This window comes from Podarcis cretensis, assembly GCF_951804945.1.
Source record: "Podarcis cretensis genome assembly, chromosome: 14".
Classification (NCBI taxonomy): Eukaryota; Metazoa; Chordata; class Lepidosauria; order Squamata; family Lacertidae; genus Podarcis; species Podarcis cretensis.
Window position 1 is genome coordinate 6,550,958 of NC_137183.1, and position 26,075 is coordinate 6,577,032.

General features: G+C 41.3%; 1 protein-coding gene across 15 annotated transcripts in view; it reads right to left on the minus strand.

The window, feature by feature from the left end:
* The window catches only part of TCF12 (transcription factor 12), a 143,315-nt gene that overhangs the window by 64,848 nt on the left and 52,392 nt on the right, over positions 1 to 26,075 (minus strand). For all 15 annotated transcript variants that reach the window (XM_079953268.1, XM_079953263.1, XM_079953261.1 and 12 more), the window contains exons 6-7: positions 23,765 to 23,867; positions 1,801 to 1,865 (exon numbers count right to left, since the gene is read on the minus strand). In XM_079953268.1, coding sequence (XP_079809394.1) covers positions 1,801 to 1,865; positions 23,765 to 23,867 — 168 coding nt within the window. The remainder of the gene's footprint in view (positions 1 to 1,800; positions 1,866 to 23,764; positions 23,868 to 26,075) is intronic.

Genomic DNA, 26,075 nt, shown 5'->3' on the forward strand with positions numbered 1-26,075 from the left:
TGACAGGCACCCCAGGATTCAAATTGCTGGTGCTGCTGCACAAGTGAGAATGCTTCCCTACCTACTCCTGAGTAAGTTTGCTGCTGCCTGAGTGAAATGCTGTGGATCAGTGGCTGGCACTGAGGGTTTGGGGCTAGAAAAGTTGCCCTGCACAACTCCAAAGTAAAAACTGCTCTTAATTTTTCCAATTCATTTGAATACTGTGCTGTTAGAACAAAGGGTGAGGAAGAGGAAGAGCTGTAGCTTCCTGCTGCCCTTTTAAATGCACTCCTGTCTCCCCTATCCGTCTCAGGGTGTATGTGGGCAAACTTTGAGCCCCTCGTTTCAGGGACTGTTCAGTCTTATTGATTTAGATAGATATTCACTTCCCTTTTGATGTAAGTGGGCTTATGCAGAAAGCATATTGTTGGTACATACAGATCTGAGAAATTTCAGTGGTGCAAATCTGTTTTGGATATTGTAAAAGGATCTTTCAGGCATGCCTTTTTGCACATGCTCACTCCAGATCCTTGGCAATGTACAACAAAAGGTCTCAGGAAGTGCCACTTACTATTGCCTTGCAAACTGAGAGTGCCCGAAATGTGCAACACAGATCATTTGTTGACAGAAGCATTGCAAAGCAAACTTTGGAAGCATTTAACAAAGCTTTTAACCTTATGTTCTGAGGCAAACCTAGCAGTCGTGGAATTGGAAAACAAGACAACTTGCAGATTGCCTGAACCATAATATTAAATTGTAGTAATAAACTCTAATAATTATAGTAATAAAATATTTATTTAACAGATTTATAAGCTGCCTTCTAGTGTGACTAGCCTCACAAGGTAGCTTTCAGTCAATACAGTGGTGCCTCGCAAGACGAAATTAATCCGTTCTGTGAGGCTCTTCGTATAGCGGTTTTTTCGTCTTGCGAAGCAAGTCCACTGACAGCTTAGCAGATTAGCGCTATTAGCGGTTTAGCGGCTTTTAGCGATCAGCTGTTAAGCGGCTTATCAGCGGATCAGCTGATAAGCGGCTTAGCGGCTTAGGAAAGGGGGGGGGAAGGGGGAAAAACAGCAGGAACTCGCAAGACATTTTCGTCTTGCGAAGCAAGCCCATAGGGAAATTCGTTTTGCGAAGCGCCTCCAAAACGGAAAACCCTTTCGTTTAGCGGGTTTTCCGTCTTGTGAGGCATTCGTCTTGCGGGGCACCACTGTATTAAAATTCAAAAATACAAATGACTGCACACATATTACAAAAGCTATTGCACAAAAAGATAACAAGATAGAGCGGGAGGACTGTAGCTTCACAGAGGGGGAAGAGTATAGCTGAAGACTGGAAAACCAACACGAAGTGAGCCAGAGCAAATGGCAGGCAGAGCCACCCCTCATTGGTTGTAAAGGCGGGCAGGTGGGGATTGGCTCAGGGCAGAGTGAGGTTGGCAGGGGAGTGCCAGATGTTTCCTAAGGGCCAAGCCTCCATTGCTGCTTAGAACTGATACACATCATGGTTAAATCACTGATACCATGGTTAGACCAAACCATGGCAAGAAAGAGATACAACAAGAGACTTTATAGCATGTCCCCAATCTCCTAACCATGGTTAGAAAATCAGGACCTGCAGGTGGAGCATCGTAGAGGCATGATATTGACATATTGATATATTGATAAAACGGGAGAATTGAAAAGCAGAAAACTAACTTCAAATATGCATATCCAGATCCTATACAATCACAAGCCATCTGCATTACCTCTGCATGCCCAGAAACACTAACAGCATTAGTTCTAATAAGCTGCTGAAATGTTTTAAAACTAAAACATTTACCTGACAGCCTGAGAGTCCTGGTTCTCGACCAAACAATGGAAATTGAGTTCTTTCTGATGTCTTTCCTATAAAATTAAAAATAAAAATGAACTACCTACATGCAGAGAACCTCATAAGTAGAGATTTAACAATACATCAATACAGCATAAAGGGTACATAAAAGAAAACAAGTACAAATGTTTGATACTTAAAAAGGTTGATTTTTTTTATCAGAAGCAAAAACTACAGTTATTAATTTACATACTTTGGCTTAAAATGAGGAGCTTGAAAAAAAATACATTTTATACACTTGCTAAACCTGTAATGAAAAATGCTAGCTTTTGATGCCTTCCAAATATGAAATTATTTTTGCTGTTTGATATTGAAAAAAATGTTATTTACAAATTGCTGCTTAAGACTGCAAGGCATGCAGGGGTTGAGACCTAGATAATCTATCCCTCTTATAACACAGAACTGGAGTTTCTTGGGAGGTTAATAAGACTGACACATATTTCACTATCGCTTACTTGAAAAACGGACACATTACTTTTAAAAAAAGCAAAAGAAAGTTACCAATTTTCTGCTCAAGCAATTTGCCCCCAGCAACTGTCAAGAGACCAAGCAAATAAAATACCTAGCTTGCAAAATTGTTTGAAGCAGTATGAATCATGCTGTTCATGTTAACTGCACTCAGCATTTTCTTTCCTGTAAATAAGAAGCCCTATACCAAATGATAAACAGCTTTGACTAAAGTATGCAATATTCCAGGCAGGGTTTATAAACAAAATATTTGCACAAGACTAAATTACAAGTACTGAAAAATTGCTGCGGCAGAGGACAAGCTGAAATCTACATCTCTACAACTTTGTGGGAGAACACCTTCCCAAACATATATTAGTCACTTCCTTTATTTACAGACTGCTGTCGTTGGGCCTTTGAGCTCCCAGGCAATACAGATTCATTCTGAAATAGGTAACTCCAAGGGCCAGAACAACTAGACCCATAACCTCATTGCAAAACCAGCACTGCATGGCTAAATTCTGGATCTGAGATGATTCAGCCCAAACATGTGACATCAACAGCTCTTAGGATAGAATATACTTCTATTTCAGTAGAAGGCAAGGTCTGGCTTTGGGGTGGAACTTATTGTCTGCAGTTTTTACTCTTGGAAGAGTGTATTTCTAATTTGCTAGTGTGTGAAAACTCTTAGGAGTGGTTAGAAGAATTTCCAGTTAAACAAATTTTGTATGTGTGGTATGTCAGTACTCTCTTTTTTTCAGTGCCCTGCAATAATGCAAACATCTGGTTTCTCTTAACAGATCAATGTAATTTGACATCAGAGCTCTGTAACAGGAATTAAGAATGCGGAGCCTTCTAGATTTTGTTAGACTACAACTCCCAATGCTGGCTGGGGTTGATAGGAGTTTGGAGTCCATTCAACAACTGGAGGGTCATAGATTATCCATCCCTGCTCTATAACAGGCATGTTCTTCAATACATAGAAGCCATTTTAGCAAGTAAACAGTGTACAGAATAACAACAGCAACAACCACCACCATCATCATATCAGGGGGTGCTGTGAATCCACAAGGTGACTGTTAATTACTTGAAGTTGTTACTTTTCCTAAAGTATAGGAAACCATTTGTATTAATTTCCTGCAGCATTTTCTTGCCAGCTATTTTTGAAGAAAGATTTAACGGCATGCCATATGGGAAGCGTGTATGCCCATGTAAAAGGTAGGAGTTAGAAACTGCATTATACAAGTTACTATTTTGTAATTTTTATAGGGTCAAAAGATTTATTTGTTCTCTAATTGCTCCCTTCCCAGAAAGATCTTTAGAGCAGCATATGGCCTTCCTGGTCACGGATATGCAATTCCATGCAGCTGACCGCCAATGTTATATTCCAGGCTCTTGAGATTTGTAAGCAACGTCTGAAGAACTGATAACAAGTACTGGTTGTTTTGATCTTGTTCAAATCTTGTTTCCATTTTTAACAATGAGAAATATGTTGGTTGTGAGCTTTTCTGTATTTTTGTTTTCCCCTCCCCCCATATTGTATGGAATCTTTTGGTTTTTTTAATGAAGGTTGGTGCGTTATTAATAAAAGAATGTGGGAAGCCAAAGACCCATCTAGGTCAGCATCTTGTTCTCCCGGTGGCCTATGGGAAACCCACAAACAGGACCTGAAGGCCACAGCACTTTTCCCACCTGCAATTCAAGCAACTGCTATACTGAGGCATACTTAGTAGGTTAGTAGTCATGGTTAGGAGACTCTGAGTTTGTGTAAACCTCTTTTGGAGCCATCCAAGTTGGTGACCACCATTACCTCTTGTGGGAACAAACTATGTGCTGTGCGAAGAAGTACTTAATTTTGCTGGAAATTTCCAACGTTCAGCTGCACTGGGTGGCCCCATATTCTAGCATTATGGGATTGGGGCAAATTTTTTCCTATCCACTTTCTCTGCAACATGCAGTTTTACACACATAGAATTGTGTATCCTCTTATTTGCCTTTGCTCTAAACTAAAATGTTCAAAAGCTGTAACCTTTCCTTGCGGAGGAATTGCTCTTGAACTTGAACTCAGGTTTATCTAGCTTCTTCTCCAAAGAGCTCAGGGGTGGTTCTCCTGTGAGGCTGAGAAAAAGTGACTGAGCCAAGATCACCTAGTGAACTTTGTGGCTAAGTGGGAATTTGAACCCAGGATTTCTTAGTCCTGATCCACTCTACAAGATCAGGCAGGGTTTCATGGCAACCCAAGGCCTCCTGTTCCTGCTGAGCATGCAGCATTTCAACCCCCCACCCCATGCTCACAGGAAGCATCTCAAGAGAAGAGTGTGTCCTGTCACAACAGTGCTGCTTACATCTCCATTGCATTAATACAAAGAAGGGCAGGAGCCACTGCCATGAAACCAGGTAGTCTCATGAAGTGGGATCAGCTGGGGATAAAACAAAGAGTACATTGGGAAAACCTTCTGCCCTCAACATCCACTGAGCAACAGGCTGCCACTGAGTACTGGCAAACAAGTGGTTGGGCAGGGAAGGCTGCTCCAATATATTCCTTCCACTCCAACCCTCTCATTCTTCCAAGAGAGAAATATTAAATACACACCCTTCCCATAACGGCATTACAAAATCAAATATGCAACTAAAGCGTTAATGAACTATGTCTACTTAATCATTTAAACTGGTTTGCCAGTCCCCTCCTGCATATATCAGTGGCGGCGGCGGCGCAACAGTGGCACCATATCCACTGAAAAAAAGATAAAAATGGCACCTGCACAGAGTCCAGCAGGGTCAGCACTGTCAGTGCTGGGAGAAAACCCTGCTTCTCTACACTTCAGGAGGCATTGGATGGCAGTAGTGATCTCTCAGTAGTGAGAGCGAGCGTGGTGTAGTGGTTAAGAGCGGTAGTCTCGTAATCTGGGGAACCGGGTTCGCATCTCCGCTCCTCCACATGCAGCTGCTGGGTGACCTTGGGCTAGTCACACTTCTCTGAAGTCTCTCAGCCCCACTCACCTCACAGAGTGTTTGTTGTGGGGGAGGAAGGGAAAGGAGAATGTTAGCCGCTTTGAGACTCCTTAAAAGGGAGTGAAAGGCGGGATATCAAATCCAAATTCTTCTTCAAACTCTTCCTCTTTCTCTCTCATCTGCTCTGATCTTAACACAATGCTTGATGATTTCTGCCTGCACATGGAAAACATCCAAGCTTGTTGGAGCACCGATGTGGAAGTAGACAGCCGAACACTTTGATCTTTCTTGAATACAGTGGTACCTCGGGTTACATATGCTTCAGGTTATATACGCTTCAGGTTACAGACTCCACTAACCCAGAAATATTACCTAAGGTTAAGAACTTTGTTTCAGGATGAGAACAGAAATTGTGCTCCGGCGGTGCAGCGGCAGCAGGAGGCCCCATTAGCTAAAGTGGTGCTTCAGGTTAAAAACAGTTTCAGGTTAAGAACGGACCTCCAGAACTAATTAAGTTCTTAACCCGAGGTACCACTGTACTTGCAATCCCTGTCATCCCTTGGGAAACCTGCCTGCTCCTTCTGTGAACTGACTGCTGCCAGTGGTTTCCCCATTGACAAAGGCAAGGAAAGTCAGCTTTGTTGGAACTGTATCAGCAGGAAGGATCATGGAGAATGGAACTTCAGCAAGTTCCATTCTGAAGAGAGAGAGTTATCTGTGTTTGTATGTGTGTGGGATGACCACATCCCATTTTTTGTCATCTCCACTGCTGTCTTACAACCCTAAAGGGTTGGACAAGAATAAATGCAACCCTCAAAAAACCAAAAAGAAAAGGGAGGACCCCCATTCCTACTATGTTGAATACACACTACATTGATACAAAAACCTCTGATTTAGCATTTCACCATTATAACACAACATATGGCATAAGAATATAAGGAAACACCCTACTTAGATTTTCACCATCCTAAACAGTTTAGTGTCACCTGAAAATCTGACTCTCTCAGTGCTCAATCCCAAAAAAATTATGAATGCATTCACTCTACCACATTTTGAATGAAATGGTGTGGACTGCAGGGTGATGAGTAAATGTTTGCTCAAAGTTGCTGTAAGAGGCAGAGAATAAAAGAGTAACACCAGGAAGCAAAACACTGTGTCTTGGAAAACACAAGTCTTGGAAATTCAGCACACTACATCTTTGGATTTTCTGGGCCCTTCCTTAAAAAAAGGAGGGAATTAAAATACTTCACAACTCTTCAAGAATTCAACTATTGATTGCAAAGCAAATACAGAATATAACATTAAACATCCAAATTACTTGGAGTCTTACAGCTTCCAGAACAAAGTAAAGCAATGTTTGAGCACTTTACATGCAATATATGATGATTTCATTTACTGAAACAATATGAAAAAATAATACTACAGTATGTCGATTTTATAATACCGTATATGTGAGCATCCATATATATCTGGTTGGCCACAATGGATGGCGTTTGCTTTGATCTAGCAGTGCTTTTATTTTGTTCATTGTCTTCTCCTAAACATATTCCACTTCACATACACACCAATAAGCATCTACGAGCAGAGGAAAGCCACATACTTTCCCCCCAAATGCATGAGATCCTAAAGTATAATGGATTGCTTGAGCTAAGATGGAGAGGATGGAGGATTATACACTGAACAGGTACCATGTGCAACCTGAATATTTGAAATAGGTTTCATTTTCCAGTAAGATTTGAGCAGCCTATTTTTTTTTCTAGCCAGTGTGCAGAAAATGCTAATCAAACAAAACTCACTAGCAGTAAAGGATCGGACTATAAAAAGGCATGTAGGATTGCATGTTCCCTTGCTTTTATTTCTGCTTAATGTTGCACCTTAACATAACTGCTTCTTCCCAACAGGATGAATATTTCAAAAGATTTGTTGTGCTGTTTACATTTTGAGGCATTTGTTAACCGGTACTCTTCCCCTGGGCCAAAGATGAGCAAATACCCTCTCTTCTCATTGGGCCTATTATCATTTTAATTACGTTCTCTTCCCAGGTGGTCATGTTCCTGGATTGCTACAGTTTATAAGCCGTTACTAGATACATGCAGAATGTTAACTAAGGTATAATTATTTTTCACAGCTTAATAAAAATAATTATGGTTGTAAGCATATTGCTACTTGAATACCCTCCTTTTGCTGACCTTTTAGTTGTGTGTTGGTTACTTTTATATGTGATGATTTTACAAAAGAGATAACTAGTGTTCTACTTTGCTTGATAGTTCAGAGGTCCACAATTCCATTTCCTCTAAATGTCTATGTAATGGTTCTAGGGGTTGCTCGTGCGTAAATCGGCGCCACGCTTGGCTGAGTTACCTGGGTGAACCCTTTCTGTCCGGACAGCCACTCACCCGTGGCTGTCTCAATCGCTGGCAGAATCCGTCAGTGGGTGTTTCTTGAACTTCTTCCAGCAAAGAAGCTCTTTGACGCCTAGTCTCCGCCTACTCTCCCTGCGCGGAAGCCTTCTGCACAAGGAGGGTGTGGGCAGCGGAGGACCCATGCTCTCCCCGCTGGTCTCCGGCAAGGAGTCATGGAGCCACCTCACCGATTCCCCCATTTGCTCCCCTTCTCCACTGGTGCTACGCTGATTTCCTTCCCCAGAAGATGGGCTGCTTCTCTCCCTCCCGGGACGCTCTCCAGAATCCCTCTGGAGCCCTCCCTCTCCCTCTGGCTCTGATGGCAGTTCCCTGACAGTCTAGAAGAGCCAAGCAAATAATTTGCCATGAATAATTTACATAGTGAATTTAGTTTTAGTTTTCTTGTGGAGCATCTGTGAGCTGACTGCATTTCTTCCCAATCTGTTTTTCAGTTATTAGGCCATTTTTGAGCTTTCCCCTCTTATCATTGTAACATTTATTTCAGGGGTTGCCAACCATAGTCCGCGAAGATTTTCTCTGGTGCCTTCAGGTGGGGGTCCCAGTCTCTGAGCTTCCATTCTGAAAGAAAATGAAGCTTCTAGCCCTCCTAGAAAAAAGGCTACGAAACAAAATATGTAGGTGCCCTTCTAACCAAAATGAACTGGCTTAGCTGCTCCTGCCTGTCAGTGTTTGTAGCCAATAAATGAAATCACAGATGTGGTAGACAAGCAAATTATTTGGACAATAGAAACCACTGGTGTCCTAAAGAGTTACTGTTTCCTACTTCACTTTAGTTTACTTTAACTGTTTTTGTCTTATTTTCAAGTCATTGGAGCCACCTGTTTACTGCCCTGTTTGTTTTGTTGCCTGCCATCCACGTGGAACAGGCAGCAGACAGCTGCTTGAGATAATTCATGGGTAGCCAAACTAAGGCCCGGGAGCAGGAGCCGGCCCAATTGCCTTCTATATCTGGCCCGTGGACGGTCCGGGAATCAGTGTGTTTTTACATGAGTAGAATGTGTGCTTTTATTTAAAATGCATCTCTGGGTTATTTGTGGGGCATTGGAATTCGTTCATTTTTAAATATATATAGTGTGCGTCCGCCCCATATGGTCTGAGGGACAGTGGACCGGCCCCCCGCCCAAAAATTTTGCTGACCCCTGAGATAATTTTTTGAAAACTGGGGTGGAGGGGAGGAGCAATTCTTGTTATATTTGTTTTGATGCCTGCCTGTACATGGAGGATGCAGCTGTTTGGGAAAAACCACAGTTGAATATGAGGGTGGGATGTTGGGTGGGATGTTGCGTATGGGAACATTTTCTCATTTCTCATTTCTGTTGCATACCCTGCAGCAGGGATTGTTTCACAGTTGTGGGTGCCGTCTAGTGCAGAGGCATGCTGATGACAATAATAACGATCATCTTTTTCCTGCTTGTTGTTGAGGTGTTTGGGAGCAGGGGGAGCATTTCAGGGGCATCATCACCACCTCTTCCTCCTGCCTGGCCCACAGTAGGGCATGTTCCCAAGTATTTGGGGGTGGGGAAAGAGCTCAGTGCAAAGGTAGAAACCTTATCATCATTATCTCCTCTACATCCTTAATTCTGAAAAGCTTGTAGAGGACACTCAGCTTCAAACATCATACTAGTCTGGGCCAGTATTTTTCAAGTACTTCTTCATGCAGTGCATGGTTAAACTATAGAACTCACGTCCACAGGAGGCAGAGACAACTAAAGGCTTGGATGACTTTAAAAGAGAATTGGACTAATTCAGCATCCCTAGCTGTGGGCCACAACCTGATTCAAGTAATTTTAAAACCATAAGCAGCATCTAGCAGGGCCGTCTTAAGCATATACGGCGCCGCCGTGGTGCAAAGTTCCCTCCGGTGCCCCCCCCTTCCCAGAGTTCTCCCTTTTTTTTAGGGAGGACGGCACTGTCAGCGGGGCTGGAGGAGGTGGGCAGCAGCTAGAGGACGGTTCCTCTGGCGGGGAAGAGGCGGAGGCTGGACGCGGCGTCTCCCGGCTCAGCTGGCCGCTTTGTGCCGCGGTGGCCACGGCAGACGGAGGCTCCGGGCGTGGTGCTGCTTTGGCGTGGGCAGCATCGCGGAGGCAAGCAAGGGTGGCGAGCTGATGCCGGGAGGTGCCACATCCAGCCTCTGCCTCTTCCCCGGCGCCCTCCAGAACTTGGCGCCCTGTGCCACTAGCCTCTATGGGTAAGACACCCCTGGCATCTAGCCTTGTTTGGTGAAGCAGGCACTAACTAACCCTTTGCTACTGGATTTTACATGCAGCATAATCTAGTCTGTTTGCAATGATAAATGAATAAACATGACTGCTGAACTGGGAATAACTAGTAACAGTATTCTTAAATGCCAATGTTTTTAGGAGTGATTGATGAAAGGCTAAAACTAGTCTAACTTCCATACATACAGCAAAATCTCCCTGGAATACTATCTCCACTCTTTCAGCAAGATTTCTGTGGAAACCTACATGAAAAAAATGGTGGGTGCTCACCAATAGTGCTTGCGCACAATGTTTCAAAATCTCCAGGAACCTGCTTAATCTTGAACTTGAGTTTGGATTAAAATAAGACTAATTCAGATATAAGGCTTTACTGATGCATGTCACATACTAAAATATAAGGATTTCACTACTTCTTAGGTTGAATGAAATGGATAGCTTTAAAATTTATAGAAACTGAAGCTTAGAAGGGTGTATATGGGATATACAGAAGCTTTACCTTATTTACTGGGCAGTTCAGACAAAAAACCAATCATAGTCTATAGCAGAGCTTTCCAAACTTGTGTGTCACAACACGTTAGTGCGTTGGCTGCAGTGTGTAGGTGTGTCGTCCAAACGCTCCCCGCGCTTTTATAAGGGGTTAGTTTGCTAGTAAAACTGAATTACTGTGTCGCAGTGTGTCAGCAACATGTAAAGTTTGGAAAGCTCTGGTCTATAGTGACAAGTTGTGTGGATGGACTGCCCTCTGCCTTCAAGTGCTCTAACTTCTTACATCTGAACTGGTCAAATTATGGTTTGTGAGTACCATTGTTTGCCAGCAAACCAGACTGTAAGCTATAATTAGGTGGCAACTATGGCTTGCATGACACAGTCTGTCCAGTTCAACTGCATCAACAAACTAAGGCTTGTCACTAAATCAGAAATAAGGAGAGAAATTTGAGCATGTGAAGCAAGGTGGCAAACACACAGGTAAAGGGTTGGCACTATATTTTATCTAATCCACTATTAGATAGGTATATTTCTTCTCTCAGTGAATGCAATGTTTACTATTGGTGCCACCTTAAAACAGGAGGGTGTGCTCCAATTACATGGCAAAAATTAGAAGTGCAACTCTTGTCAAGCAAATTCATCTGCATGTTAACTGAATTCTGTATTTGTGGCCCCCAACCAGAATGAGTAATAGTTAAGCTGCAGGCAAAATTGTCTCCATATACTACAATGTATTATCCCTGTCAAGTTAATGTTCTGTGTTGGACCATATGGCATGGGTACATATTCAACAAAGAAAATTCCTTAAACTTGTTATAATCAGCATTTGCAGTCATCCAAAAAACCCTGACACAAACAATAGCTATGGCAAAAGCCATGAACACAGCACAAAAATGAAGAACAGAAGAAGTGAAACTGCTGTGAAATGACTATATATTTTATAATTTTCCTAAGCAACTGATTTTCAATTACACTAAACTCAAACCTCCCGACACAAAATCATTTTGTTGAACAAATCTGTATTTGCATAATATACTGCATGCAAATAATACTCCTAAATCAATATAATGTGGTATGTGTAACAATGCTGTTAAAAATGAGCACTTTCTAATTCTCATGGTTCCTTCTTCCCCATAGTTGCTGCATAATTACAGAAGTCTAACAGTGCTTCATTAGAAATAAGGCCATTTAAATCAAATATCTTCATATGCATTGAGGGTAGGTCATAGATGAATTAAAAATTCCCCAAAGTCTCTGGTACCTGGCACAACCCATCATATCAAGTCAGAAATGAGGCTCAAAGAAGAGCAGAACTTCATTCCAGCCCCCAGAGTAGTAACAATAAAATGCTGAGAAAACACACCATCAAATTCTGAACACAGCATCAATTTCGGTTAATTACAGTCTTGTAAGCAATGTGATTATTCAAACAGCTCGTGCAAATGTTAATGAGTTCTTATTTGCATATTTATTTTTTCCTTTGTTGAAATGTCATTATTACATTCTACAGTGATGAATACTGCTGATGAAGTGGTCTGATATGTAATTAGTCATTAGATGGAATGAATAGATCAATTATGAAAAAACTGAGATTAAGAAATAGCAAACAAGACTGCCCAATATTATAAATGAATCTTTGAGAGAGAGAAAACTAAGACAACCACATAATATTTTTTTTTGCTATTTAGATTTCAAAATCGTTAACGATAAATAAAACAACCAATTAAAAAAAGTGAGGTTTTAAGGATAATAAATTAATCAGACAGTAGAGGTGTTCTGTGGAAATGGGGGTTAGACCTCTGATGCTGGTCCCTTAAATTATTTTTGATATCAACTATTATTTACAAATGATTGCTCAGCCTTCTAAAGTGTGTGTGTGTGCATACTGTCGTTGGTTTCTTTAAAACCAAAAACCCAAAATGCATACCACAGAAATGGGAGAAAGTATGGTCTGAAATCCTAGTCTATTTTAAAAAGGAACATCTTCCTTAGCCTTTTGCGACTACTTGCTATAGTTATTAAGGCAGCGCTTGCTATTTGCTGGGGGTGGGGGAGAACACATTACTGCAGACCAGATGGGAACATTCCACATGACCAAACCAATCAATCACCTTGGTGGGGCGCAGGTGCAACACAGCCGTGTAGCAACACACCATTTCACAGTCTATCGGGCACAAACACATGGTCACCAATCAATGGCACCCTAAGGACCTCAGAGGGGGGAGGCTCTCTCGAGTCTTACTGGTCCATGCCTGATGACTTCATAATCACACATCATTTCATTCACTGAAGGATGCAAACTAGCATTCTAATAGCCTTCTATTGAAAGCATTTTAGGTTGTGCATATTAATAAGAGCGCAGTTTGAAGTACAGTCACGGAGTTGAAACTGTACGGAGTGGAGACTAAAGCGACTTGAAGCTGAAAACTTCTGCCTTGGAGGATATTTTGCTCAGTCCAAGATCAGTGACAAGATCATTCATTTTGCAGCAAAACCCACATACAATTCCATTTTCACACAAAAAAGCCATTAAAAAATACTAGGCTAGTGGAGCTAAAGGGGCAAATTTTAATGTGTGAATACACCTCCCCTTAGACTACTGCAAAATATTTATTTTGACAACTTTTATAGTGTAGTACCTATGCAATTTTTTATTATTATATACGAAGATAACTGATTAAAGCTTTTCCCACTCATCAGTGTAGCCCCATACTGCCACTGTGTGGCATCTTGCATTCAGACCAATCATTCCTAGGGCAAAAGAGCAGAACGGGACAGGGAATAAAGTAAAATCTGGCAGCCAGCCTACAGAGTGCGAGTACTTATACTCGCTGGACAATTGCTCTTTTATCCTTTTATATCCCCAGAAGGTTTATATTGTTTTCCTTTTTTGACCAACACATATATGGCATCAAGAGGCAGCATAATGGGAACATATTACACATTTCATCCAGATAGAATGGCAAGTGTCCACCTTTGTTTTACAATTACAGTGGTGCCCCACAAGACGAACGCCTCGCAAGACGAAAAACCCGCTAGACGAAAGGGTTTTCCGTTTTGGAGGTGCTTCGCAAAACGAATTTCCCTATGGGCTTGCTTCGCAAGACAAAAATGTCTTGCGAGTTCCTGCGGGTTTCCCCCCCTTTTTCCCCCTTTTCCTAAGCCGCTAAGCCGCTTATCAGCTGATCCGCTAAGCTGATAAGCCGCTAAAAACCGCTAATAGCGCTAAGCCGCTAAGCCATCAATGGGCTTGCTTCGCAAGACGAAAAAAACCGCTAGACGAAGACAATCGCGGAACGGATTCTTTTCGTCTTGCGAGGCACCACTGTATACAATTAAGTTTCTCCCCAGATGCTAGCCCACTGTTTGATTGCTGGATTGATCTTTCCAACTTTGTACTAGAAGCCTCTCACTAACCACCAAAACTTCCCCTAACAAATTATTATCTCCTAAATTTTATGTCCATAAAATCCTAGGACCATACTTAGCTATATCAAGTGTCGTGAGGTTACTAAGATTATAAACTCCGAATACTTCCACCCATTACTTGAATTAATCCAGTCTTATTTCCAATGCACAGAAAAAGATATGTCAAATAAGTTTTATGTCAGCGTCATGTTCTGCATCTCCACACTGCATTCATGCCTGCTGCTTCTATGGAAGGTAACAAATAATTTACTGTAACTTATTTCAATTATTAAGGGACGCAGGTGGCGCTGTGGGTTAAAGCCTCAGCGCCTAGGGCTTGCCGATCGAAAGGTCGGCGGTTCGAATCCCTGCGGCGGGGTGTGCTCCCGCTGCTCGGTCCCAGCGCCTGCCAACCTAGCAGTTCGAAAGCACCTCCGGGTGCAAGTAGATAAATAGGGACCGCTTACCAGCGGGAAGGTAAACGGCGTTTCTGTGTGCGGCTCTGGCTCTGGCTCTGGCTCTGGCCAGAGCAGCGATGTCACGCTGGCCACGTGACCCGGAAGTGTCTCCGGACAGCGCTGGCCCCTGGCCTCTTAAGTGAGATGGGCGCACAACCCCAGAGTCTGTCAAGACTGGCCCGTACGGGCAGGGGTACCTTTACCTTTACCTATTTCAATTATTGCTTTGACATCTCAAAGATCTGCAGTACTCTTAACTTGCCACACCACCAATGGGCCTTTAGTATAACATAGTTTCAGTCTTTATATTTTTTTTAAAGTAAATTTTCATTGAATTTTAACAATAAACAGAAATTGCAAACGGTGTATTTCTCCTGTTTTTGCCTACAGAACTAAAATGTAAGAAGTGTCGTAGTCTGTACCAGGTCAGCACAGCATTTTTTTCTACGAGCAAATCCATACAAAAAGACATCTGAGAGGCTGGGGGCTGCAGCACATTGCCTTTTTTAAAAAAATAATTTTTATTAGTCAATTTTTATTAATCAAATCAAATCACATCACATAAATTCCGAATTACAAAGCCGAATTTTAAATTTTTGTTGAGGGGACCCATATTTCAAGTTCCGAAGGGGGATTCCGATCATCTTCTTGCTACTGCGTTAATATCCAAATCAGTCCAAATAATGTTCATAATTCTATCCAGTCTTATCTTGCTATTTCCACATCTCATCTTGTTCGTATATTTTTTTTCTTTTTTTCTTTATGATCTCTTCTGATAATCTCCTTAAGCAGATAAACACCAATTATAATCCTGTGTGAATTTTTCCGTTTGTCCAATCCTCATATCAAGATGGTTTCCATATATCATCGCTTTCATACATAACATCGCTCTTTCCATCATTAATCTCGCAGATCTGTCGCTCTTAAGTCCCTCTGAGGAGTCTCACCCATAATATAAAAACAGCTCTGTTCCTCCTCCCAGACTTAAATCCTCCGACAGAACTTGCCAACATGGCGACGGTATTTTTAACTGCGTCATTCCAAAGCTCTTATACTTTCCACGATCTTCTTGAAACATGCTTTGGTTAGAAAATTATCTCCACACAGACATAAATCCACAGCTTAAGTCATTAAAACGGCACTTCTGACTTGTAGGGGGGGCGGATTCTTGTTTAATCACATAGAGGAAAGAAAGGAAAGTTTTTTTTCCCCCTCCCCCATCCAGTCCCTTTGCCATACCGAGCCTTGGTGATCTTCTCATGATTTATTCTTGTTCCTCCGACCTGTCTTGTTTATCAGAGATCTCTTCAGTTAGCAGTCTTTACTCCCCCTCCTTCCTTGAAATATGTGCATTCGCTTCCTCCTAATTGTTTCTTTTGAAGTTATTGCAGCTAGAGGCGCGGATCAGAGACAGCGTCCAGGAGCACCGAGATCCACAGGAGGGTTTTCTGCCTAGTGCCCCCATCCCCACAAATTCGGGGGTGGTGTAGGGCACAGCAGGCAAAGGCAGCCCCCCCCCACAGCCTTGGGGGGGTAGGGAAGCTATTTACTCCCATCTCAGCCTCCTAATTACCTCGTGTGGGCCGGAGAGATGTTATTGTCAGCCATCTTCCGATGTGCCCTGGGGGCTGCAGCACATTGCCATTGCAAAATATTTACAATATCTAAAGACGGAGAAAACACATGTAGCTTCTACATGTCTGGAGAGACTTGCCTTAACAAAAACATTTTAAGCAGGTCCCGAAAAAGAATACAGCAAACCTGCCTGGTGTCAATGGGCAGGGAGTTCCAAAGATCTCTTGGAAGTGCAGAATGGCTAGAGGACAATGATTTCTGCATGGTTACATATTCCTTCCCTAATAATCCCTAATAAGTAAAGGTAAAGGTAAAGGTACCCCTGACGGTTAGGTCAGTCATGGATGACTCGGGGGTTGTGGTGCTCATCTCGCTCTATAGGCCGAGGGAGCCGGCATTTGTCCGCAGACATGTGGCCAACACCCGCCCATCAGATGTCAAGGACATGGGTGGGCAAACTAAGGCCCGGGAGCCAGATCCAACCCAACTGCCTTCTAAATCTGGCCCATGGACAGTCTGGGAATCAGTGTGTTTTTACACGAGTAGAATGTGTGCTTTTATTTAAAATGCATCTCTGGGTTATTTGTGGGTCATAGGAATTTGTTCATTCCTCCCCCCCCCCAATATAGTCTGCCCCCCCCAATGGACCAGCCCCCTGCTGAAAAAGTTTGCTGACCCCAGGTCAAGGAGATGAGTAAATATATAACCTTTAAAAGACATCTGAAGGTAGCCCTGTATAGGGAAGCTTTTTAAGGTTTAATGATTTATTATGTTTTTATGTATGTTGGAAGTCACCCAGAGTAGCTAGGGCAACCCAGTCAAATGGGCAGAGTACAAGTAATAAATTATTATTTAAATTATTTTTTATGTGTTAATACATAACACATTTTAGTATTGCACTAAAATATATCTCACCTTCAAACAAACATTAACAATATTCAAAACCCTTCACACTACCTACAGGGCACATACCTCAAGCGGTCATCCCTTGGTTCCTCCCTTCCTATAGCAGTGAAAGCAAAAACATGAAGCCAGCTGGTTTAGCGTTACATGTGAATCTGCTCATGTGGTTTGCTTCTCCATATTAAATAAGGAAAAAGTTTTTGCTAGTCTTGTCGTAGGTTGGCCTAATTTTAAGAAATTGAAATAGTATGCAGCATTCTGAGCATTTTTACTGTTGATGTTCAAATAAAGAAAAATAATGTTAGTTCTATGTTTTTAAAATTAAATAGGACACTTTTCAAAACTATAGTGGTATTTTTCTCTCTGAGCATATGTAACCAGCAGATCAAAATCTTCACTTGTCTTTTCAGATTATCTGTATGCTCCCTTGAGTGAAAAAACCCCTGTATCCTTACACCTGCTCACTCCACAATTTCTTTGCACTTGACTTCAAAGGCAGTGTCTCTACAGTGCTGAGAGCAGCAAGATGGTCACGGAGGATGACCCCCTTAGAGGATTTGTAGCAAAGACAGAAATATCAACGTGGCAACTTCTTGTGACCTGTGAATTATAATGTCCTACACCTGATGGCGGTTGCTGTTCCTCAGACTGCCACAGCTGCTAACAGGGAAGGGGGGGGCGCAAATGGACACCTGCTGCAATATACAGATACATTTGTATAAAGCCTTCAGGTATTACTGCGCTTAAAGCCATCTGACTGAAATATTACCATAAACACGTTTGTGTGTAAAACAAGCTGAACGTACTCTTAGATGTATAAAAACCCAAGGGTAAAAAGGCTCTGTATACACTACCGGCACTGAATTATCATGTAATTTAATTTTCCTGAAACCCATTAAGTTTCCATAAAAGGAAAATGAAAAATAGATGACAGCATGTCTTCATTGTGAGCAAAATTCAATTCATGTAACACTTGGGGAGAAATAAATTATATGAGCATATTAGGCCACACCACGTCATCCCTTTCATCAGAGGCAAGTATAATTATGGCAAAGGCTGCTTTACCCATTAACAACTCATTTGGAGTTGACTTTTTAAAGTCAGATCAAATGTATAAATTCAGAGTTTGAGCATGCAAGATGTCAATAAGGAGCTTTAATGGATTAAACCTACCCTAAGTGATAAAGGAGAGGGATTATACACAAACCAATATGAAAAGTTACAACAACATCATCATCATCATCATCATCATGCTCCTCCTCTTGCCCTTCACCCTTAAAGCTCCAGGGTGTGTTACAACAATTCAAGCACAATGCAAAAATAGTTTTAAAAAACTTAAAATTGCAGAAATAAGGTGGGTGTGATGCATCTCAAGTGTTAAACATCAGGGGAAAGTGGTGTGTCTTCAGCCTTTGCTGAAAACTGCATAGGGAAAAAGCCAGAGGCATCTCTGTGGAGAGGGAGTTTCATAATAGGACCCCCTCTGAAGATTTCAACACCCAAGAGCGTCCAGTAGGGAAGGAGGCAATCTTTCAGATATCTGGGGGCTTTGGCGTTTGGGGCTTAAATCACTTACGTTAGCACCTTGAATTGGGCCTAGAAACAAACTAGCAACCAGTGCAGCTATTTTAAATCAGGAGTTGAAATCTAAATAGAAACCTAGTCAGTATTCTGGTTGCTGCATTTTGAACCTATTGACGTTTCAAAGTCATCTTCAAGGGTCGCTCCGCATAAAACATATTGCAGAAATCCAACCTGGAAGTTAGCAGTGCATGGCGTATAGTAGACAAGTCATTTCTGCCCAAAAGGCAAACCATAGCTAGGCATCACAGTTATAGAGTATTCAGACCCAGAGTGAGACAAGAGCAAACAAACAAATATTTTCATTTCTAAATGTCTCAAGGTACTCGACAATAGTATATCATTTCCAGCTCAAATTCAACCCCTCCCCTTATTCTACACAGCAATGGAAAACAGGATTAAGCTAAAAGTCAGCTTCTACTGGTAAATCAAATCACAGATAGAGAAAATTATAACTGCAGGCCAGAGTAATTAATGCAGTTCTTAGAAGAAGGTAATTTGGTTCACCAGGGATTCACACACACACACACACCCCACTCAACATTTCTTCCAAATTGCATCATCAAGACATCCACCAACAACTGTTGTCTACTACAAAAGCACAATATTCTTTTCCCTTCTTTCATGTCAAACAGCCTTAAATCAGAGTACTCATTTCTAACCGTTTACATCATGTGATACCCAATTACGTAGCTTTATGCAATTTGACACCATCAGATGTAACCTTTGATGGAAAATAGATGCACTGCAACCAACCAGAAGAAAGCATACATGTATGCATGCTCCCATCAATAGTGTGAGCCACACACTTGTTCAATCAAAAAGTACTGCATAAGGATTCCTTAAAAGCAAGCTGTAGTATGACCTAATTCCAGAATCAGATTAAATATCAGAAGCTTCCTTTAGTGTTAAATCTGTCCTGACAAAAGCAGGGTTAATACAGAGCAACCTTGTATTAATGTAGGGTAACATGATTATTTATCTGAATGGGCAAAGGACTCAAAGACTTTTAAGGTCATTGCATTTTGGATAAAAAGCTGGTAGGCTCTGTTCTGACTAAGAGAGTTGGATTTTGCATGGATCTGTTTCTATTCAAATTCTATGGAACAGGGCAGACCTTGGAGCACCCCTGCACCACAGTTTCACTAACTACCCATTTCTTTACCAGATTATTAGCTAGCACTCACCCTTTCATGCATATCTCCCTCATATGTTCCCTATCTCACCACCAGGGATCCAGGCTGGGTCTTCCAAACCACCAGGAAGCTGATTCTCTTCATGGTTTGCTTGGCCTAATGTTTAATTGTCTATTCTACCTACTTGTAAATAGACTAGGAATATCACATCAAAGTGCATAAATCAGGATAGGTGAGTTTTAGAGCCACAGCACTCAGGTTTATTTTGTATTCCGTTTGGCCTGTTGGGTGCTTTCCCCCTACTTGTTATTTCTAATAAAGTTTCACAACTAGGCTAGTGCAGTCAGTGTGTTTGCCAGTCTTGGGATTTCAGAACTGCCATGTGCCTAGATCGCTTTTTGTTACATGCTACTGGAAGTCTAAAAGCAGAGTGGATAAAGCCATGAAGACGCCCTTTTCTCTGGGAGAGGCAGAGGGCTGGAGAGCTGACTTTATCCTCTGAATAAGCTGTAAGTGATTGGCTGGATGCATGAGGCACGCTGGTCCAGGATCCCAGGATTTAACAACTAACATCCTGTTTTCCTTCCTGTATCTGGGACTACAGGTGACCAAAAAGGGTGGGGGAAGCAACTACCAGTCAGTAAGACCCAATGGGCAGAACTGTGGTGCTGTCGTGTAGCAGTTCAGCAGGAAAGGGGGTGCAAGAAGTTCTCTGGAGCATTCCTTCTTCTCCACAACTCTATCGCCCAAACCTGGACAGTCTAGTTTATCTTTCATGGTTAGTGGATATAAGCCAACTTCAAAACATCGTTGCAGACCCCTATGCAGTGTAGCTGTGAGGGGTGCAAGCAAGCAGCCAATAACAACATGCACCATTTTAGGTTGGATAAAAATAAGACACAATTTACAGTGCAACAGGGTTGGCGTAGGCATTAAGCCTGTATCCACATGATCAACCAGCCTGCTGGCTGATGAGCTGTCTTTCAACAGCTAAGGTCGGACACTGCTGAGGTTCCCCACAGCATGACCTGCTTATAGCAAATTTCCCCTGTCATGAGCTGGTCTTCTGTATAAAAACCCTCCAAGCCCCTCCCCTGACACTTCCTTTCAAAGGATCCAACCCAATCTCTCTTCTGTCGAAGAAAAGCTGTGACAATCTGAAAACTGATTCAAAATTTAACAACGTTAACATTATAGGGTGGGAAGCTCAACCTTAATACCCCAAAGTGGAATCAGCTGAGTGGGTCTGCCTCTTTTATGCTCCTGGGGAAGGACAGACCTCTGAAGTCCAGAACCTATGCCCCCTGGAAGGTGAACAACAAGGGGATTGAATCAAAGCTCCCAGTTCCTACCCTCTAACTGGCTGCAAGGTGTGCATATCAGCTTGCATTGGGCAGAAGGTTCCCAACTCTGCATGCTTCTTCCACAAGCTGCACCAGGCCACAATGCCTGCTCCCAGTAAGCTGTGTACAGGGTGATTTAGGGTTCAGATGACAAAAGGCAAACATGGGTGGAACAGATATGACTCTTACCTTTGTACCAGAGACTTTATTTTAGATGTGCAAAAGCTTTCTTTCTACACACACACATCTCTCCATCAAGGAAAGAGGCATTAACATAGCTCAATAACACACTCCAGCCAGGCGAAAACGTTCACGGAGAGTGAAGCGCAGGGCTGGTGAGGCGGGTGGTTTGGGGAGGGTTTTCATTCTGGGCAAGTCTTGAAGGCTAGATGGAGAGGCCTGGGCCTGACATTCCTCATTCCTAGTTCAAAAGGTACTCACTGTGAACATTAGCCACAGTGCAGTCATAATGGCCACATTTGGCCAATCATATTTTGATTTAATATGTCAAGATATGGATGAGCCTCATGGTTTAAAGTTGACTTTATTTTCTGGCTTGTTTGGAAGCCATTAACAACAGTTCCCCAGTTTGAATGCAATGGAAAGTTATAATTAACTAAAGACTTCCCTGCTTGTTTGCTCACTCCTGCAAAAGAAGGAGCATAGCAGCTGCGTATGGGGAATGACTCTCAGCTTATTAAACTAAAAAAACGGTTTTTAAAAAACTATACCTATGTTCACAATGAAAAGGGAACAGGAAAGGAAAATTCATGTGGGAGGGAGATGGAGCAAGTGCACATTGAAGTATGGTGAGGTCTGGAAGTGGGGAAATTCACATGAAAGGAAAAGTGAAGCCATGAACCTATGGAACACTGGTGACTTTTTAAAACATGTTTTCAACTGCCTTGTTGGTGTAATTTTGTATTGTCCAATATATGGTTGGTTTTGTGCATTGTACTCAGCTCTGGTATCTTATAGATGAAAGGCAAGTTACATTTGTACTGTACCTATTTTAATGAAAGAAATGAAATTCCAGATATGGCAACATTACCCTGAGCACATTTCAACCTGGTTACAAGTTCATATAATGCCATTATCTTACTCTGGTACCAGAACAACTCAATTGTGTTTCTTGAACTGCAAAGAAAATGCTTTTTTCACACTGATAACATAAACAGGATAATTCTGGAATTAGGAATGAACACAATTCAGTTCAGCATAACAGCTTTACATCCTCTGACAAAAGCACTTTAAAATGTCTAAATGAATATTAAAAGGCATCTTTCCACAGCAAATTGTTCATTACTGAATCACTATCAACTCTTGTTAGACAAAATTTCTAGCTCCTGCAATGTACAAGATAATTAAAGTGTTTAATAGCTCCATCATCAAAGACAGTGGCAATTCATAATCTGCTATCTTTTCAGGCAAACATGCTTATGGTTGAATATGATATACAGAAACAATATCCCGTTGACACATAATTCTCTGTTTTTAATAGTGCTTGTAAGCCAGGACAGAAACTATGAAATATGTTTGTTATCTCAGTTCTAATACTATATAGTTTAAAGAACTGTGAAAAGCAATTGTTGTACTCCAGTTGAGCAAGGGTGAGCAAATCACCAAACTCAAATCACCAAAAACTGGAGCCTCAAGCAAACAGTCTGAGACTCTGGTACAAGAAACGAGGCCAGCATCAAATTTGCTGTAATATTGTAAAACACATCAACTGCCTTTCTAAGAATATCTCACAACTCCAATGACACTTATATTAAAAAGTAAACATAAACATCAATACAGCCTTACACTTAAAGCTGTCATACAATCTTATAATACGAACAGTAGCCTAAAGAAAAATTTCACCTGCTGCCAGGCAAGAGTATGATAATAAATGCAGCAAAAGACATGTATGACAAATGTAGCAGGGATGATGGGAAGTAAATTCCTCAGAGTATGAAGCACAAAATTATAACCAAGAGTTTCACCTAACTTCAAGATCTTCTGGTTTAGACACTGTCTTCTATCTTTGGGGAGGTCAGCAGGGATGATGTTTGAGAGGCTTTAAACAACGCCCACTCTTACCATGAACGGGGGAGGGGGATTTCCAAACAGGATGCTAGCTTTGGAGAAAATGTTGCTACTGTTAAGATTTCACGCCATGGAACAGGCATTTGATAGTCAGCTCTGCTTATGAACATACTTTGTGCAACCCAGTCATTTGTTTCTCTGTTTGTGGAAGACTAAAGCAGAAAACAAAGGTAAAATGGAAAGATCTGCAGAAGACCACCAGGATTTGGATTTATGTAATCTACTTAGATTACTGTGGCAGTGTCTTAAAAGGACAATATCATCAAGAACACAAATAGGTCACATGCACCAGACAACATCATTTCAGCAGACGAAGTAACATTATGAAGAATTCCTAGGCTACAGGAACAAGCTAAACCAACTTGCCTCAACAAATATTCTACAAATCAGTGCAATTGCTACATTTAGGTCACACACAAAAGAAAGCAATTAAAGCAGCATTTTAAGACAAAGAAAACAACCTATCCAACAGCTAAGCATTCTCTTAGCCATCTTCACCACACACAGGATGAAGCGGACCCTAGCTCACGAAAGCTCTTGTTCATCTTTGTTGTGCCTTTTTTGCTGGAATTGCTGTTACTAAGTCATCAAGATGTAACTATACTTTGAAAAACAGAAAAAGCAGTTCCAAGTTTTGATAAAGCATAATAGAAAGCATTCAAATACTTTTCAAAGCAAGAGAACAAAGATACATATTAGATTTACTGTTGGTGGTTTGGCCTCTTTCACAAAGCAGTATAAAATCCCTAGACTAAGAAGTTGCCCTGTAAAGCAAATGTGAAGTGCAAATACCCTATGTTTACAGGAACTACTATCCATCTACTAAATGGGAAGAAAAATATCTCAAAGCCAGAGGGGCTTTGATGGGCTACTCACAAATAATTACCTACTTACCCATCAGATTTGAGTTCATGAAAGGTGTCGGGGACAATCCTTCATCGGGGCCTAATCGACTATCATTCAAGTGATCACCATAATGAGGGCTGTCTGTAAAACCCTATGGGAAAAGAACAGAGTATTTAACAGATTATTGGGCAGCACTACTAATTGAGTTCAAAGATACTCTTCTAATTAAATGCAGAGATACAGTCGGTCATTCTTCAGTGGGTTGGTCTTCAAATCTGCGAATCACAACAAACACACAAATGCTGAGCCTCTTAGCACTTCATAAACTCCCTTTCCCCTTTAATTGTACAAGAAAAACAACACTATAAATGAACTTCAAAAGAAGAGGCTCCAAAGGGTTTGATACCACACTATAATAATAATAATAATAATAATAATAATAATAATAATAATAATAATAATATGATTGCAAGGCTCACAAAGTGTCCTAAACGCAAATTTTGAGATTCAGGTCTAGCCACATCTACAAGCAGAAAAGTTCCTAGAAATTAATTAGCAGTGGCAGAAATTATGGCATCATGACAGATTTAAAGAAGGAATTTCACTATTTTGAATGCCACATGAAGTTACCTGTTGATTTGGAATCTTATAATATATATAGCACATGGTACTATCAAGACTGTATCATCCAGAGAAACTCTGGGATTGGGCCTGGGGACCATGTGCTCTCCCCACCTCCCAAGGATTTCTAGCCTCTTCCTCACCACAGAAGAAGTCACCAAACACATTTATTTCAGCACATTACTTCCACAATCATGGAATTATAAAGCCTGCAGCAGTCACCAAGACCTTCAGTGGTGGTTCAACACCACCTGCAGTGAGGCAGGATGAGAATAGTGCCAATGGCCTGCTCCTGCTATCTTTGCAAATGCAAACTCAGGGAGAAAATATAATATGAACAGAATCCAAGCCTCATCCCCAAATGCAGTTAAGCCTAAGTCCATGTAACAGCAATGCTCACATTCCTATTTTGCTAGCCACATTTATTCCTCCCCACCCACTGTCTCCTCCCCGCCATCTGACCCATACATACTGCTTCAATCTGCAGAACTGGCACTGTTACAGGTACTTGTTCCACAGTTGTTAAGAAAAAAACATTTTTTTCGTGTGGCAGCACATATGCTTTGGAACTCCCTGCCTATTTGCATCAGGTAGGTGCAATATCTGATAGTTGGTGTACTATTTTTGGTGCCTGCATAGAACATTTTTGTTAAGACAAGCCTATTGAGACATGTATATTAATAATAATAATAATAATAATAATAATAATAATAATAATAATAATAATAATTTTATATATATATCCCACCCTCCCCAGTCAAAGCTGGACTCAGAGCTTTATTGTTGTTGTTGTTGTTTAGTCGTGTCCGACTCATGATGACCCCATGGACCGAATAGCTTTGTTACAGATGTTTTAATCTTTTTTACTGTTAATTTAATTATTGTATATATTTTTAGCTTTTAAAAGTTTTTTATTGGTAATTTTAATATCTCTTATAAGCTGCTTAGGTTTTACTCCAATCAAGTAGTGTAAAAAAATTGTTAAATAACTTCAGGGATGGTGACAGGAAGCATCTACAAATTGCTGCTATTCTGTTTCATTGTACAAGAGATGGGGAGGTACCTTTTTCTAAGATCAGAATTTGAGGGCATAGGATTTGGAAGGGGAGGAAACATAATTTATGTATTTACTGATGTTTTGCTTAGAATGTCACATAACCAGGTTCTTTAAATTTCTTGGCATTGAAGCATTAAACAACTTCTAAGACAGGCTCAAGCAAGAGAGTAAATTGCTCTGGCCTGCAGCAATAAGAAACCACCCAGAATCCCTAAGGACTCTGAAATCATCAATCACTGAACATTCATCATTTTCCAGGCTGTGGGCTTGAATTCAAGACGACATTAATGGGGCTGAAATAGGCCTCCCTATCTTTGCAGGCGTGCTGTCAGTTCAACCAAAGGGCTAGTAACTAAGGGCTAAATATCTGTCAGATTCCTACAACTGCTTATAGATGCATGTCACAACTTTCTGCTATACTGCCTGAGCATTTATCTTCTGGGAGCCCCAGAAGATTACTCACTTTACCTACTTCAGAATCAGCGATACACATGTGATAGACATTCAGAAAAAATCTTAGTGACATTTACAACTTGCTTATGACTACAAGGGTGTCCTCCGGTATCCGTGACCTGGCCCCATCTGTCAGACAGCCAGCAAGTAGCAGCAGCTGCCCAGGAAATGAGAGGCTCCTAGCCAAGGTCACTGAATGCAGTTTATTTTATATTCAAGTACAGAAGA